At 37.7% G+C, this 15,495-nt stretch overlaps 1 protein-coding gene across 3 annotated transcripts in view; it reads right to left on the bottom strand.

The window, feature by feature from the left end:
* Positions 1-15,495, bottom strand: part of fam135a (family with sequence similarity 135 member A) — a 130,933-nt gene that overhangs the window by 91,271 nt on the left and 24,167 nt on the right. For all 3 annotated transcript variants that reach the window (XM_059982298.1, XM_059982297.1, XM_059982299.1), the window contains 6 exons: positions 11,961-12,055; positions 11,747-11,872; positions 9,109-9,188; positions 4,471-4,610; positions 1,739-1,809; positions 1,238-1,411 (listed from right to left, as the gene is read on the bottom strand). In XM_059982298.1, the coding sequence (XP_059838281.1) occupies positions 1,238-1,411; positions 1,739-1,809; positions 4,471-4,610; positions 9,109-9,188; positions 11,747-11,823 (542 nt within the window). In that variant the 5' untranslated portion in view covers positions 11,824-11,872; positions 11,961-12,055. The remainder of the gene's footprint in view (positions 1-1,237; positions 1,412-1,738; positions 1,810-4,470; positions 4,611-9,108; positions 9,189-11,746; positions 11,873-11,960; positions 12,056-15,495) is intronic.

Raw genomic sequence — 15,495 nt, 5'->3', positions numbered from 1 at the left:
TTGAAAATCTACCATACCATTAGACCTTACAGAGATTTCTTATGAATTCATTAAAATAGCTGATCTTCCAATTTCCTATATCAACAAATTGGGTGAGTTGATAAGGTAATATACAATATTGTATCTAAGGAAAGTTAGCGTAATAATTACAAAGGGGATGAATACCTTGCACAATGTTTTTACAGAAGCTAAAAAAAATCCCACTTCAATATACTCTAAATTTAGAAAATGAGACTGTAAAATGTGAAAATATTTGTGGGAGCTGAATATTTTTTCAAGGCACTGTAGGGATTACATTATCTTGATAGGCATTTTGATTATGACAAATACTGTTGTTCTGAGACAATATCAAGCAGACATAACCATGAACAATATTAAGCTTGTGAGAAATAATCATATAATTTAATTTCAAACAATATATAGTGTGGATTCCGGAGTTAATTGGACCATCGGTTAATTGGGGCAGCCAGTTATTTGGGGTGACTCTTAAAGAACAAAAATTAATCGAAGAGTCAGAATTATCTTCATTTACTTGGGACACTATGCCACTTAAATGGGGCAGGAAACTGTTGAACAGTTTCTAAACTAGCTTCAGACAAATGCAGTTGTGAGACCACTAGACACCGCACTGTGCTTACAATGAACTGTTTTTAAATTGTGTCAGCTATATGTGCTTGTGTTCAAAAAGCACTGATTTGAGTTACTGATGTTGATGAGAAATAAGCAGTAAGAAAATTCTGACCTGTTTTGCTTAGTGCGGTTTCAAACATTCAGACTTGAAGATCCCAGAAACAGCCAGGAGTGAAAAATGAAATGATGTCACTAATTCAACAAGTTAGGAACTTTGGAGAATTTGAAGGTGTTAACGATCACCTTGAATATTACAGTGAAAATCGTGGAATGCATTGTATGAAGGTAGTCCATAATCTACACTAGGTGTTTGTGATGATATTGTTCATCTACAGTCAATCAAAAGAATGCTGCAGCATACACTGCATGAATTTCTCTCGATAACAATTCAGAACTAATGCACTGTTGGATAATACTGTAGTAGTATTGACAATGTTCTAATTTGTTCAGTATGTCATTTAAATAGTTTGTCTTTTTTTTTATACTTTTCCATGAAACTTCTGCTAATTGGGCAGCTGCTTAACTGGGGCAAAATATACTGGTCCCAATTAACTAGAATCCTCTATATTACCCTTCCTTCGTTATTAATTTATGATTAAAGACTCACCTTATTAGAGGCTGATGAAGTGCAACCAAGGAGGCATGTATAGTAATTGATACAACAGAGAGGTGGAAATAATCAAACATTACATTGACATGGTGATGAAGTCCTCGATGTAAATTGAAGTGCATCTTTAAAGTCCGACTACTAATTAATTGCAGAGATTTCAGGTCATCAAATCTGGAAAACAATTTTTTTTTAAAAATTAACTTTTTATAAAGACCTCGATGATAATGACAATGAAACATCTTTATAAATTATACAATAACGGAAGGAATACTTGGCATTCTGTTCTGTGAGTTAGTTGATGAGGCTGGTAGGTTGTGCTTACTTCCCATATAAAATGTTTGCCAGAGTTATTTATAGTATATAGGACATTACTGAGACTTCATCTGGAGTACTGGAAACAGTATTGGTCTTATTTAAAAAAGGGTCATATTATATTAGCAGTTCAGAGAAGGTTTACTAGTCTAATTAAAAACTTGAAATATTTTAATGAGCACTCACGTAAAATCTTTATCGGTAAAGTTGAGATCTAAAGACAGTTGGAAATCCATCTCATTCAGGGATTCTTCAATCTAGACATAAAATTAAATCATTTGACTTCCTCAAACATTTTAGTATTTTTACTTCTAATCAACTTCCAAAATAGCGAATACTGTGATCAATCATATTTTGCATGTCAGTATTTAATATTAATGTAAATTATGACTTTCCATTAATTTATTCTCTTTCTAAAAGACCTAATCACCTTAATATTTCAAACTCATTACTGACAGAATTAAAACATGACATATCGCAAAATACTGTGAATATTTTTGCCCTAACTGGTCCATTCATGCATGATGAGAGTTGTGAAATTCTAAGCACATTTAAAAATTTAGAGTCAGACTTGATGCTTTCCACAATTTTACTATGCAGACTGCTGAGATTTTCCAACTTCGATGAAAATTTTGCTCATGGGTGGAACACTTTCCACTTAAAATTATTTTATTGACTTTCTTTTCTAAAAAAAATATGAATATTCACCATCTAGTCACCCTTGCACCCATATTGTACTCCTTCTCTTTCAAAATTAAAAAAGTCTCAAATCAAATAATCTTTACCAGTCACAATCTACCTCTTCATCAATCACCTCTGACCCATTTTATTATTCTTCTCAGGTTTTGCATCATCTGCAAATTTCACAACTACCTCTCAAAATCAGGTACACAAAAGAAATAAATCAATGGTCATAATATCAAACCCTGGAGTACCTTATTGGATATAAATTCTGTTCATTAATTCTTTCAACCTCTTAACCCTTCTCAATTCCACGTACACACATTTATCTCAGATGCTTTTTTACTCAAGTGTTCCACTATGTACTAAGTTACGCAATGGTGTTTAAACCTCCATATATTATTATCTATTGGACTGTCCACATTTTCTTAGAGAGCCATAGAGCATGGAACATCCCTGGTTCATCAAGTCCATGCCACACAATAAGTAGCCATTTACACCAATCCTCGAGGAATCCTATTTTAGTTTCAGTGCATTTACAGCAGCTGTTCTCACCTCCCCAGAAACTAGCTCTCACGTACTCGCTTGGAGCAATTTTCATTAGTCAATTAATCTACCATGCCATGAATCTTCGGGATGTTGGTGGAAACAGGGAGAACATGCCAATTCTACACAATTAAACTTGGGTTGATGGAGCTGAAAAACAGTTGCTACTGGAGGGATAGATATGTAGAGAGACTGCAGCTGGTTGAAAACCTGATAGGGTAGTATCGATGGGGCAGAGCCATTGGGCAGGAACTTGTAGAGGTTAATTGCAGGGAGAGGAGTATCTGCCAAATGGGAGGCTTATAAAAATGTGATGTCAAGAATTTATGGCATGCACATTCCTGTTAGGGTAAATGTAAAGGCTGGTATACTTGCTGACTGACAAAATAAATTATGGCTCTGGTTAAGAAAAACCGTATATAAGCAATAGGGGACTAGTGAATCACTTGATGACCAGCGTAGAAGTTCATTTCAGAGAGAAGTTAGGTCAAAAAGCTATGAGGGGGATCTGGAAGCCAAAATGAGGCAAAAATCCCTAGAGATTTAATTGGTATGAGTAAAAAGGTGGCTGGTAGAGAATAGGTCCCATTTAAGGTCAGAATGGCCATACGTTTGTGGAACCAAAGGAAATGCAAAAGACTTTTAATGAATACGCCTCTTTAGTTTTCACTAGAGGAAGTGATGGAAGATAAGCAAATGTGGAAAATAAGTGATGCTTTGGACAATGTAAAATTAGGGAAGAGGTACTAGAGGCCTTAAAGTGTATTAAGGTGGATAAATTCCAAAGACTTAACCTACAGCATTCTAGACCTTAACTTGGTGTATTTTTGGATCTTCTGGAATACGAGAAAAAAAAATCCTGGAGGCCCCTACTGAAATTTTTGCTTCACCTTTGGCCACAGGTGAGGCTCCAGTAGAGTACAGAGCAGCTAATGTGATACAATTATTGAAAAAAGGTAGTAAAGTAAGTCAGGATATTTCAGGCCACTGAGTCTGACATCAGTGGTGAGTGAATTGCTGGAAAGGATTCTAAAAGCCAGGATCTACCAACATTTGGAAAGACAGGGTCTGATTTGGGACAGTCAGCATGGCTTTGTGTTTAGGAAGTCATATCTGACAATTCTCTTAGTTCATAGGCTAGTGGATGTTGCCTATGTGGGCTTTAGCAAAGTCCCTCATGGCAAGCAAGTCTAGGTCAAGCTAGTTGTACCACTATGTTTGCTTTTCTACATTAAATCATTTAAGAATTTAATCAGGATGAAAGTTAATCAACCCTTCTTGGTTGCTTCCCTCATAATGATTAATTTTCCAAGTCAGAATTGATTTTATCCTTGACAGTTTATTCCTATCCACTGCAAAGCTGGATGCTTGATAGATGGTCCTGCATAGATCCCAACTTAATACTATCTCTATGTTTCCTGGCTGAATGTTTTAAAGTAATATGCAGACATAGCTTTTGCTTAACATAGTTAGAATTAATGTCTGAAGTCTTAATAACCTTCATGTATTTTCTGCTTAATGGCTTAAATGACACATTTGATCTTCTACATTTAAGGAATAATACATATACAAGTGTTGGACAAGATCACAAGTAAAATTGATAATATTCTAGCTAATACTTACAAAATATCAACTTTGATATTCGTGATTTAAAATTTGAAATATAATCTGAAATTAAATGGATTGTTTACCTTTCTGCTATCAAGCAACATTTTAATTTTCAGGAGTAATACATCATTAACAACAATCTCTTCATTTTTATAAAGAATCTGAAAAGTTTTACTGCAGGCTGTACAATCTTGGACAGAAGCAGGAAAGGCAAGTTCAGAACCTAGAAAAGGAAATAAAAAGTACATCCACCATTAAATGTAACTAAGTATGATGATACTGTTCATACAGTCTCTATATTCTAAATCGGAAATTTTATTTGGCAGTATTTTAAAACAATAGAGCATACCAGAAGTGTGGAATGCAGCAATTTTGTTTTAGAAATATACATTTACAGTATATTTCCTAACCATGAGTGCATATCAATGCTTCCTCTACAGTATTCCTTTCAAATGTAGATAAACAGCAGCTGCTTTAAGCACAGCAATATTCCACAATGGTCATGATGTGGAGAGGATAATAGAAAGTATACGAGCAGAACAGAAAGAAGCTCTTTTAGCTCATCAAATCCAGGCCAACATCTAGAAAAACTGCCCATCAATCCCATTACCCTGTTTTTGTTCCTTTAGCCATAAAATTCATTCTCTCTCAAGAATCTATCCAACTTTCTTTTGAAGTTATTAACTCTCTTTCCACAACTTTTGTGGGCAGTTCATAAATGATGTTTGCATTAAGAAAGTCTTAAGGGTGAGGAGGCACAGTTTATTGTACACTCGATAGCAACAGCAAGGTTAGAAAAAGGGAGTCAATACAAGGAACAAGGCGGAAGGTTAAAGAGCAGAATCTCAAGGATTGTAAGATGCATGTTTTCCAACCATTAGGACCTCTTTTGGGGCAGAGATGATCAGCAGAGGATGGACAGGTGGGACCAATATTCTTCTGGCAAGATTTACTGGAATAAATTGGAAGGGTTTAACATCGTATGTCAAGGGGTGAGATGCAAAGTAGATGAGAAAGTTGAGGAATTTATAGAGCTTAAAGCAAGTAAGTCCAACAAGCAGGGCAAACAGGGAGCTTGGTAGGTTTGATAAGTAAAACTGCAATTATTTTAACACAAGGCGGCTGACAGGTGGCACACGGGATTGTGATATCATAGTTATTACAGAAACATAGTTGAAGATTGGGCAGGAATAGCAGCTCAATATTCTAGGATTCAGATGTTACATGTATGATAAAGGTCGAGGTAAGAGAGAGAGCTGCAGTATTGATTAGGGGAATGAGAGAATCAAATACATAGGGAGATCACATCCAGGTGGCGGAATAATGGTATTATAAACGTAGATACCTTTAGCTTCCCTAATATTGTTTGGGACAGCTATAGTACTAAGAAATTAGATGGGACAAAATTGTTTAAGTATATTAAAGAAAGTTTTCTCAAGCAATATGTAAATAACCCTACTTGAGAAGGGGCAACACTCAATTACCTCTAGAAAATTTCAGGGCCAATAATATTCTCTTTAGAGTGAAGGGCCAGCAAAAATTTATGAAGTAGGATGAAGATTTTAAAATCAAGATGTGGCTACACCAGGAAGCAGTGCAGGATGATTGAACAAAACAGTGCGAGAGGGAGGATAGGCAAGTGATAGAGAAGGGATGCTCGCAGACCGATGGTTTGAGATGTGTCTATTTTGATTTAAGGAGTATTATGAACAAAGTGGATGAGCTTAGAATGTGGATCAGTACTTGGAGCTATGATGTTGTGGCCATTACAGAGACTTGGATGGCTCAGGGACAGGAATGGTTACTCAGAGTGCCAGGCTTTAGATGTTTCAGTTAGGGCAGGGAGGGAGGCAAAAGAGGTGGGCGCATGGCATTGTTGATCAGAAATAGTGTCGCGGCTGCAGAAAAAGAGGAAGACATGGAGGGATTGTCTGAAGAGTCTCTGTGGGTGGAAGTTAGGAACAGGAAGGGGTCAATAACTCTACTGGTTTTTTTTTGGGTTTTTTTTTACAGACCATTCAACAGTAACAGGGACATCAAGGAGCAGATAGGGAGACAGATTCTGGAAAGGTGTAATAATAACAGGGTTGTCGTAGTGGGAAATTTTAATTCCCAAATATTGTCCCTGGAGCGAGGAGTTTAGATGGGGTGGAGTTTGTTAGGTGTGTCAAGAAGGTTTCTTGACATAATATGTAGATAAGCCTACAAGAGGAGAGCTGTACTTGATCTGGTATTGGGAAATGAATCTGGTCAGGTGTCAGATCTCTCAGTGGGAAAGCATTTTGGAGATAGTGATCACAATTCTATCTCTTTTACCATAGCATTGGAGAGGGATAGGAACAAACAAGTTAGGAAAGCGATTTTATTGGAGTAAGGGGAAATATGAGGCTATCAAGCAGAAAAGTGAAAGCATAAATTGAGAACGGATGTTTGCAGGGAAACGTACGGAAGAAATGTGGCAAATGTTCAGAGGTATTTGTATGGAGTTCTACATAGGTACGTTCCAATGAGACAGGGAAAGGATGGTAGGGTACAGGAACCGTGGTGTACAAAGGCTATTGTAAATCTAGTCCAGAAGAAAAGAAGAGCTTACAAAAGGTTCAAAAAACTAGGTAATGAAAGAGATCTAGAAGGTTTTAAGGCTAACAGAAAGGAGCTTAAGAAGGAAATTGGAGAGCCAGAAGGGGCCATGAGAAGGCCTTGGTGGACAGGATTAAGGAAAACATCAAGGCATTCTACAAACATGTGAAGAGCAAGATAAGACGTGAGAGAATAGGACCAATCAAGTGCAACAGTGGAAAAGTATGTATGGAACAGGAGGAAATAGCGGAGGTACTTAATGAGTACTTTGCATCAGTATTCACTACGGAAAAGGATTTTGGCTATTGTAGGGATGACTTAAACTGGACTGAAAAGCTTGAGCATGTAGATATTAAGAAAGAGGATGTGCTGGATTTTTTGGAAAGCATCAAGTTGGATAAGTCATCGGGACCAGACAAGATGTTCCCCAGGCTACTGTGGGAGGCAAGGGAGGAGAGTGCTGAGCCTCTGGTGATGATCTTTGCATCATCAATGGGGAAGGGTGAGGATCTGGAGATTGGAGGGTTGCAGATGTTGTTCCGTTATTCAAGAAATGGAGTAGAGATAGCCCAGGAAATAATAGACCAGTGAGTCTTACTTCAGTGGTTGGTAAGTTGATAGACAAGATCCTGAGAGACAGAATTTATGAACATTTGGAGACACATAATATGATTAGGAACAGCAAGCATGGCTTTGTGAAAGGCAGGTTATGCCTTACAAGCCTGACTGAATTTTTTTGAGGATGTGACTAAACACATTGATGAAGGTAAGGCAGTAGATGTAGTGTATATGGATTTCAGCAAGGCATTTGATAAGGTACCCCATGCAAGGCTTATTGAGAAAGTAAGGAGGCATGGGATCTAAGGATCCATTGCTTTGTGGATCCAGAACTGGCTTGTCCACAGAAGACAAAGAATGGTTGTAGACAGGTCATATTCTGCATGGAGGTCAGTCACCAATGGTGTGCCTCAGGATCTGTTCTGGGGCCCCTACACTTGGTGATTTTTATAAATGACCCGGATGAGGAAGTGGCGGGATGGGTTAGTAAATTTGCTGATGACACAAAGGTTGAGGGTGTTGTGGATTGTGTGGACGGCTGTCAGAGGTTACAGTGGGACATCGATAGGATGTAAAACTGGGCTGAGAAGTGGCAGATGGAGATAAGTGTGAGGTGGCTATTTTGGCAGGTCAAATATAATGGCAGAATTAATGGTTAGACTCTTGGCAATGTGGAGGATCAGAGAGATCTTCGGGTCCGAGTCCAAAGGACACTCAAAGCTGCTGTGCAAGTTGACTGTGTGGTTAAGAAAGTGTAAGATGCATTGACCTTCATCAATCGTGGGATTGAGCTTAGGAGCCAAGAGGTAAAGTTGCAGCTATGTAGGACCCTGGTCAGACACCACTTGGAGTACCGTGCTTGGTTCTGATCGCCTCACTATTGGAAGGATGTGGAAAACGTAGAAAGGGAGCAGAGGAGATTTACAAGGATGTTGCCTGGATTGGGGAGCATGCCTTATGAGAATAGATTGAGTGAACTCAGCCATTTTCCCTTAGTGTGACGGAGGATGAGAGGTGACCTGATAGAGATGTATAAGATGATGACAGGCATTGAGCGTGTGAATAGTCAGAAGCTTCTTCCCAGGGTTGAGACGGCTAGCACGAGAGGACACAGTTTAAAGGTGCCTGGATGTAAGTACAGAGGAGATGTCAGGGGTAAGTATTTTTACAATGTGAACAATTTTCTTTGACCTTAGAAGATAGAATGTCATGTCAAGCCAATATATTGCTTTGTTGCAAGGATTAAACCATTTTAAACACTTCAATCATCATTTTCAATTTGAAAATCTGTTATGTTGTTTAATCAAGACAATATGCATTTAGCTTTGAATATTCATAGAAAAAAGTAATCAAATTCTTCACAGTTCACACAAATTAACACCAGTCTAACAACCGAGTCCTGATAAAGGGTCTCAGCCCAAAATGTTGGCTGTTTATTCCTCTTCATGGATGCTGGCTTACCTGCTGAGTTCCTCCTGCAATTTATTGGTGTTTCTCTGGATTTCCTGTATCTGCAGAATCTTGAGTTTATCAACACCAGTATGGCCGTTCCTAAATAATAAAATGGCTTTCATTTTCCTTACCTGCTGGATTCAGTAGACTTGCCTCCAACTTATGAGGAACTCTGGGAGGCAACTTCATTGTTGCACGTATCTGGTAAAACCTGCAGAGGTAAATATATCAATGTATTATGATTTTTTTTTAAATTAGTTTTTTTATACATTTTCTACATAGCTACAGATAAAAAAAACCCAGATCAAAATGAAGAACATTGATACAGTGCAAAAATAAACATACAATAATAATATGATACAAAGAAAGATAATTGTGAAAGCACCCAAATTGAAGACATGTAAAATTAGTATCCTCCCCAAGCCCCGCAACAAATAAAAACTCCAGACCAACCACAACACAATATAGAGAATATAAATCAGGACAATCAAACCCCCAAAACTGTAAATACACTTAGCAACAAAAGATATTAATGCCTACTACCAAAAAAAAGGAGCTGAAAGCAAGGGACCGAAAAATTCAATCCCTTTACATTCCAGCTCACAAATTTAAGTGTATTAACCATGATCAATTGTTAGTGCATAGAAGGCAGCAGGCATATAAAAAGTCAAGCAGTACAATAACAGTCTGGGAGCAAAAATGTAAACATAGATTCGTAGAATCAAAACAGAAACATGTCCTGAGTAACAAAGAAAAGCAAAAGAAACAGTGAGTAGTGTTGGAACTGGAGAATCCACCCCACCCTCGCAACCCAAAACTAGACGACTACCAAAAAAAGCAGCTAGCACTACCCAAAAAAATTAACCCAAGTATGACTTCCAGTTCTGTGTCGTTAACAACAGTTCCGTATAAATACTATAGCAAATGGTAACTAGTTTATGCACTAGAAAACATAATTACAGATAGGAACAACTTTAACAGAAGTATAAAACTCAATAGAAAGAAAATCAGAAGAAAACCAAAACTAACCTACCCGCGAAAAATTATAGAAGATTAAAAGAAAAAAAAGGGAGGGAGAAAAGGGGGAAATTATAGATTCGAAGAGAGTACTTATCAACCATTTACAGAAAAAAAAGCAAAACTTAAACTATGAATTAACCAACAGGGAGGCCTTCAATAAAAACTCCAAAGCTCCAAAACAAGGTAGAGTCAATTGTAGATCTCTATAGTTAAAGTTATACAAGAATAAAATAGATTACACAAGTACAATTTAAACATCCGCAGGAAAACATTAAACTCGAATTATCTATTTAGAAAAAACGCACCAAGTCCAGGGAGAGATTGTCTACAGCCCTTAGAGTTTCAATAGATAATGTCTGAATTATTCAAGTAAAGTCTGAGTCCGGAAAAAATAGCTTTACTACGAGAGGTACTTATCCACCATTTTAGAAGGTCAGACCGGGTTCCGAAGGAGACGGGATGGCCGGAAGACTTCCAACAAATGCCTCAGCCTCCTTCACTGATTTAAACCACTTATATTCTCCAGTAGTAAGCGTAATTCGAAGATCGGCTGGGTTTCGAAGGGAAGGTCTGAGTCCGCGATCAAAAAGCACTTTCATTACACCTTTAAACTCAGCACGCATCTTCAGAACCTGGGGGGCAAAATCCTCCACAAAACGAATGACTGTATTTTGAAAGGCAAAAGTACCTCTGTGGCGTGCCTCCATAATCAAACGGTTTTTCACCTGGTATTGATGAAAGCACAAAATTACCGGCCGTGGGCAAGAACCCAGAATTGCATGGGGAATGTAGATCCTGTGTGCCCTTTCATGCTGAGGTGGAGTCGGAAGAAATTCTTTCCCAAAAATCTCACAGAGAAAATCGGAAAAGAATTTCACGGGAGAGCCCTGTTCGGTGGCCTCTGGCAAACCAAGAAATCGTACATTGCAATGTCTGCTCCAGTTTTCAAGATCCAGCATTTTGGAAAAAAGTTTACAATTCTTCTCCTCTAGGCTGGAGCAGAGAGTTTCAAGATATTGAACACGGCGTTTTAAATCTTCAGAAGTTGAGATGATGCGAGATAAACGTTCAGCATGTTCGTCCACTCTAGCGTTGATCCGATCCAATTTGACATCCAGCTGGTTGAAAGAAGTTCTAAATTCCTTTAAAATATCTTGTCAATGCTGTTCCAAAGCAGCGAGAATGTCAGCTGGCAAAGCCGTAGAAGTTTCCTTTTTCTGGGTTTTAGTACTTTTGGTAGCCATTATAAGATAGATGTGTTCGCAGGCAAGTAAAAGAAACCTAACTAAATACCTAACTAAGGTTTAAGGATGGAGACATATAGTGCAAAGATAGGGAGAATGACGGAGCAAAAGTTCGGAGCAGCTAAACAATCGCCATCTTACCGGAAGTCTGTATTATGATTTTAAAAAGAAATCAAGACAAAACATATTTGAATGATCAAATGGCAGAGCAGACTCGATAGGACGAATGGCATAATTCTGCACTTGTTTTATGGTCTAATAAACTTAGTATCTACTGACTTTGACTTTATAATGGCTTCAGATTTTACCTCATTAAACATTAGGTAGACAACAGATATTTTAACTAATTCTAGCACCACGGCAACAGACTACACTTAACTAGATTTTAATCAAACTATCTCATAACTGCTTTCTACAATAATCAACTCATTTTATAGAATTTTAAAGTGAACAAACATTTTGTACAATCAATTATGTAAAAAGAAGTTGCTTGAAGAGTAATTACCCTCTCTGGAAAAGGTCCACATTATAAAACTTGTGTAATTCAACAGAGAATTCCACTGTTGCTTGCACCTCCGTCATCTTTTTATTTTAGCAAGTTCCAAAACATTTAGGACAGCACCATGATTATCTATAAAAGAGCAACAATTTTGATTACTGACGAAAAAAACAACAAAATTCAGGCATCAGGAATATAATTATTCTATGATTAAATTTACCTTGGTTTAGTCACTTTTGGGGGTATCATGAACATTGCCAACAATTTTTTTCTTTTTGGTGCTTCATGATTGCTGTTTTAAGCACATTTCAAAATCTGGAACACAAAAAATATGATAATGATTAAATCTGTAGAATGCTCCTCACCCAGAAGTTAAAGACAGTCTATGAATATTTTTGTAAATAATAAATTAAAGGGCTCATACAACAGATAGTTAAAGAAATTCCCACTCAATTCTCATGAGCTTGCTGTAAGATACACCAAAGTTATTTGATTATCAGCTGACACCATACTCAACTGTGAAAAGAAAGTTTCAGAGTCCAATATGCAAATTCAATTAAAATTCATAAAAGAATATGATGGTAAAAATATAATGCTTTATATTCTTAAATGAGCAGAATTAAACTGACATTCATTTTTAGATTTCCAGTATCTGCAGCATTTTGCTTCTCAATATGTTTTCAAGAATCAGCAACACACTAATTAGACTTGGAAAGCAGTTATTTAAAGAAATAACAAGAGTGGGTGTACATCACCTGTTAACTTTTAAACAAACATATCAGATTTGTATTTTAAATACACAGCAAAATAATGTTTCAAGGAAGGAAGAATTAAGAGAATATATGCATGAAAAACTCCAAATGCACAAAAAAAATTAACAAGTGCAAGAAACAACATAGCCCACACAAAATTCTGGAGGAACTCAACAGGTCAGGCAGCATCTAGGGAGAGTAATAAACAGTCAACGTCTTGGGCCAAGACGCTTCATCAGGACTGAAAAGGAAAGGGGAAGAAACCAGAATAAAGTCAGAGGGAGGGGAAGTAGTACAAGATAACGGGATATATAAGTAAGAAACTGGGAGGAAATAAGTGGAAAATACAAAGGGCAGAAGCAGAAGGAATCTGATAGGACAGTGGACCATGGAAGAAAGGGAAGCAGGAGGGGCACAAGAGATAGATGAAGAAAAGAGTAAATGCAGAGCCAGAATGGGGAATGGAAAAAGAGAGAAGGGGGACTTAACAAAAGTTAGAGAAATCTATGTTCATACCATCAAATGTCAGGCTACACAGAAGGAATCTGAGAAGTTGCTCCTACAACCAGAGAGTGGAGTCATTGTGGCATTAGAGAAGCTATGGACCAATATGTAGGAATGGGAATGGACAGTGTAATTAAAATGGTTGCACCTGGGAAATTCTGCCAGTTGCAGAAGGTGCTTAACAAAGCAGACCCTCAATCTACACCAGGTATCACTAATGTACAGGAGTCCACACTGGGAGCACCAGACACAGTAGAAGACCTCAACAGACTTGCAGGTGAAATGTTGCCTGACCCGTAAGGACTGTTTGTTTGGCTCTGAATTGTGGTACGGGGGAGGTAAGTGGGCAGGTGCAGCACTTGTCTCACTTGCAGGGTTAAGTGCCAAGAAGATCAGTGGGGTGGGACAAGTGAAAAGGGAGTCACAGAGAGAATGGTCCCTATGGAAAGCAGTGAATGGGAGAGAGGAAATGACGTGTTTAGTGGTTGGATTCTGTTGAAGATGATGGAAGTTGTGGAGAATGACATGCTGGATGTGGAATCTTGTGGAGTGATAGGTATTCTAGCTTCTTTTCCCTTCCTTTCCAGTCCTGATGAAGTGTCTCGGACCAAGACACGTTATTGCTAAACTTTTTATTTTTCTCTGTAGATGCTGCATGACCTGCTGAGCTCCTCCAGCATTTTGTATGTATTACTCTGGATTTCTAGCATCTGCAGATCTCGTATTTGAGAAGCAATGTATGTGATCAAGATGGGATATATAAATAAGAGCTAAACAAATGTGGCAATTTAACAGAATTAGCAATGAAAAGTTGTTACAAGAAAGAATAAAACAAGAAAAATGAAAATATTCTGCAAAAGAATTTCATAAAAAATTTAAGAAACAAGAGCAGCAGACCAATGTACCAGTTCAGACTGCTACGCCATTCAGTGACTACTTACACCACTGTCTCTGGTAGTACATTCCAAGTACTCGCCACTGAGAAAAGCTCCCCTCAGATCCCTAATAATCTCTTTACCCTTATCCTAAATTTATGTCATTTACTTCTATTCACCTCTGATAAAGGAATATCTATACCCCTCATAATTTGATATGGCTCAATCGTATCCCATTTTAACTCCTCCTGCTCTAAGAAAAGCAACCCCTGCTTCTTGAGTCTTTCCTCCAAATGCTACATCCCAGGCAACATCCTGGTGAACTGCACTTGGTTGGTTCGGTTTGACATGTCACCTCATTCCCACGTTTGATACCAGATTCCTGAAACAAGCTCCTTCATGGGAAGTAAAAGCCCAGCAAACAGAGGAAAAGATTCAAAGATGTCCTTAAAGCACCCCTTTGAAAAATGCAACATCCATAGTGACTCTTGGCCTCCGGTCACTCAAGCAGAAAAAGTGCATATTGGCTGCCATTGAGAACCTCTAGTCTAGTTATTAGAACACACAGAAGTCGATCATAAATCCCAAAATGAAACTGCCACCTCGCAAACTGAGAAAGAAAAACTGTTAATCTTCAAGTTGTATAAACTTCAGCAAAACCAGCCAGATCTGTAATAGACAAAGCAAGTTAACCGAAATTACTTAATATGACATTGAGTTTAGAAGGCTCCAACATGCAGAGAAGATGAGGCTGGTTTAGAGTCATAGACATGTACAGCACAGAAACAGGCTCTTCAGCCCACCTATTCCATGCTAAACTTAATCTTTTCACCTTTCATCCTTCACCCCCGACCTCTGGTTGTATTCCCACCCAACATCAGTAGAAAAAACCTGCTTGCATTTCCCTATCTCTACCCTCAAGCTTCCATAAATTAACTGTTTTTCTCTTTACTGATAGTCTAATCTGCCAGATGCTACCCTCAGCTCTGACCTCCATATCACTGAATTATATATTTGGTTGTTTTCTCTAACATCCCACAGTGAACCATGAACCATATTATGTCACATGTATTTACTTTGTACTATCCACAGCAATGCCCCCCCCCCACACCATCACCCTATCTGTAACTTAAAACTAACTTGTTTTCTTCCTTTCTCTGTTCTAATGAGAAATATCAGCATTGAAATGTTAATACTTTTTCTCTTTCCACAAATGCTGCCTGATCTATTGAGTATTTCTAGCATTCTCAATTTCAGGCTTATGGATTTCCAGATTTTTGATTTTAAGACTGCAAGAAAGTCAGAAAATCAATTGCTAAAGCTGAGGTAAGTAATTTCTAGGGAACAACAGGAAAACTGAAATACTGGATTGTACCTTGACTGCTCTTATTTATTACAAATATCTATTAAAAATCCTGATATGTCTCTGAATTGCATGAAAATAACAGAAGCTCAAAAATTATGTAATTATGCTGTTAATTTCTATTTAAAGAATGATAGGTTGACCCTCAAAAATATAAACTGCTCAATTACAGAATTAGATATATTGAAAATTTATACAGCTAATGAACCAATTTGAATTCCCAGCATTAAATGACCGAGTAGTTTCCCAAACCAGTCTTCT

The sequence above is a fragment of the Hypanus sabinus genome, chromosome 10, assembly GCF_030144855.1.
Source record: "Hypanus sabinus isolate sHypSab1 chromosome 10, sHypSab1.hap1, whole genome shotgun sequence".
Taxonomy (NCBI): Eukaryota; Metazoa; Chordata; class Chondrichthyes; order Myliobatiformes; family Dasyatidae; genus Hypanus; species Hypanus sabinus.
Note: the sequence above shows the minus strand (reverse complement) of the source record. Positions and strands in the feature narration are given on the sequence as shown.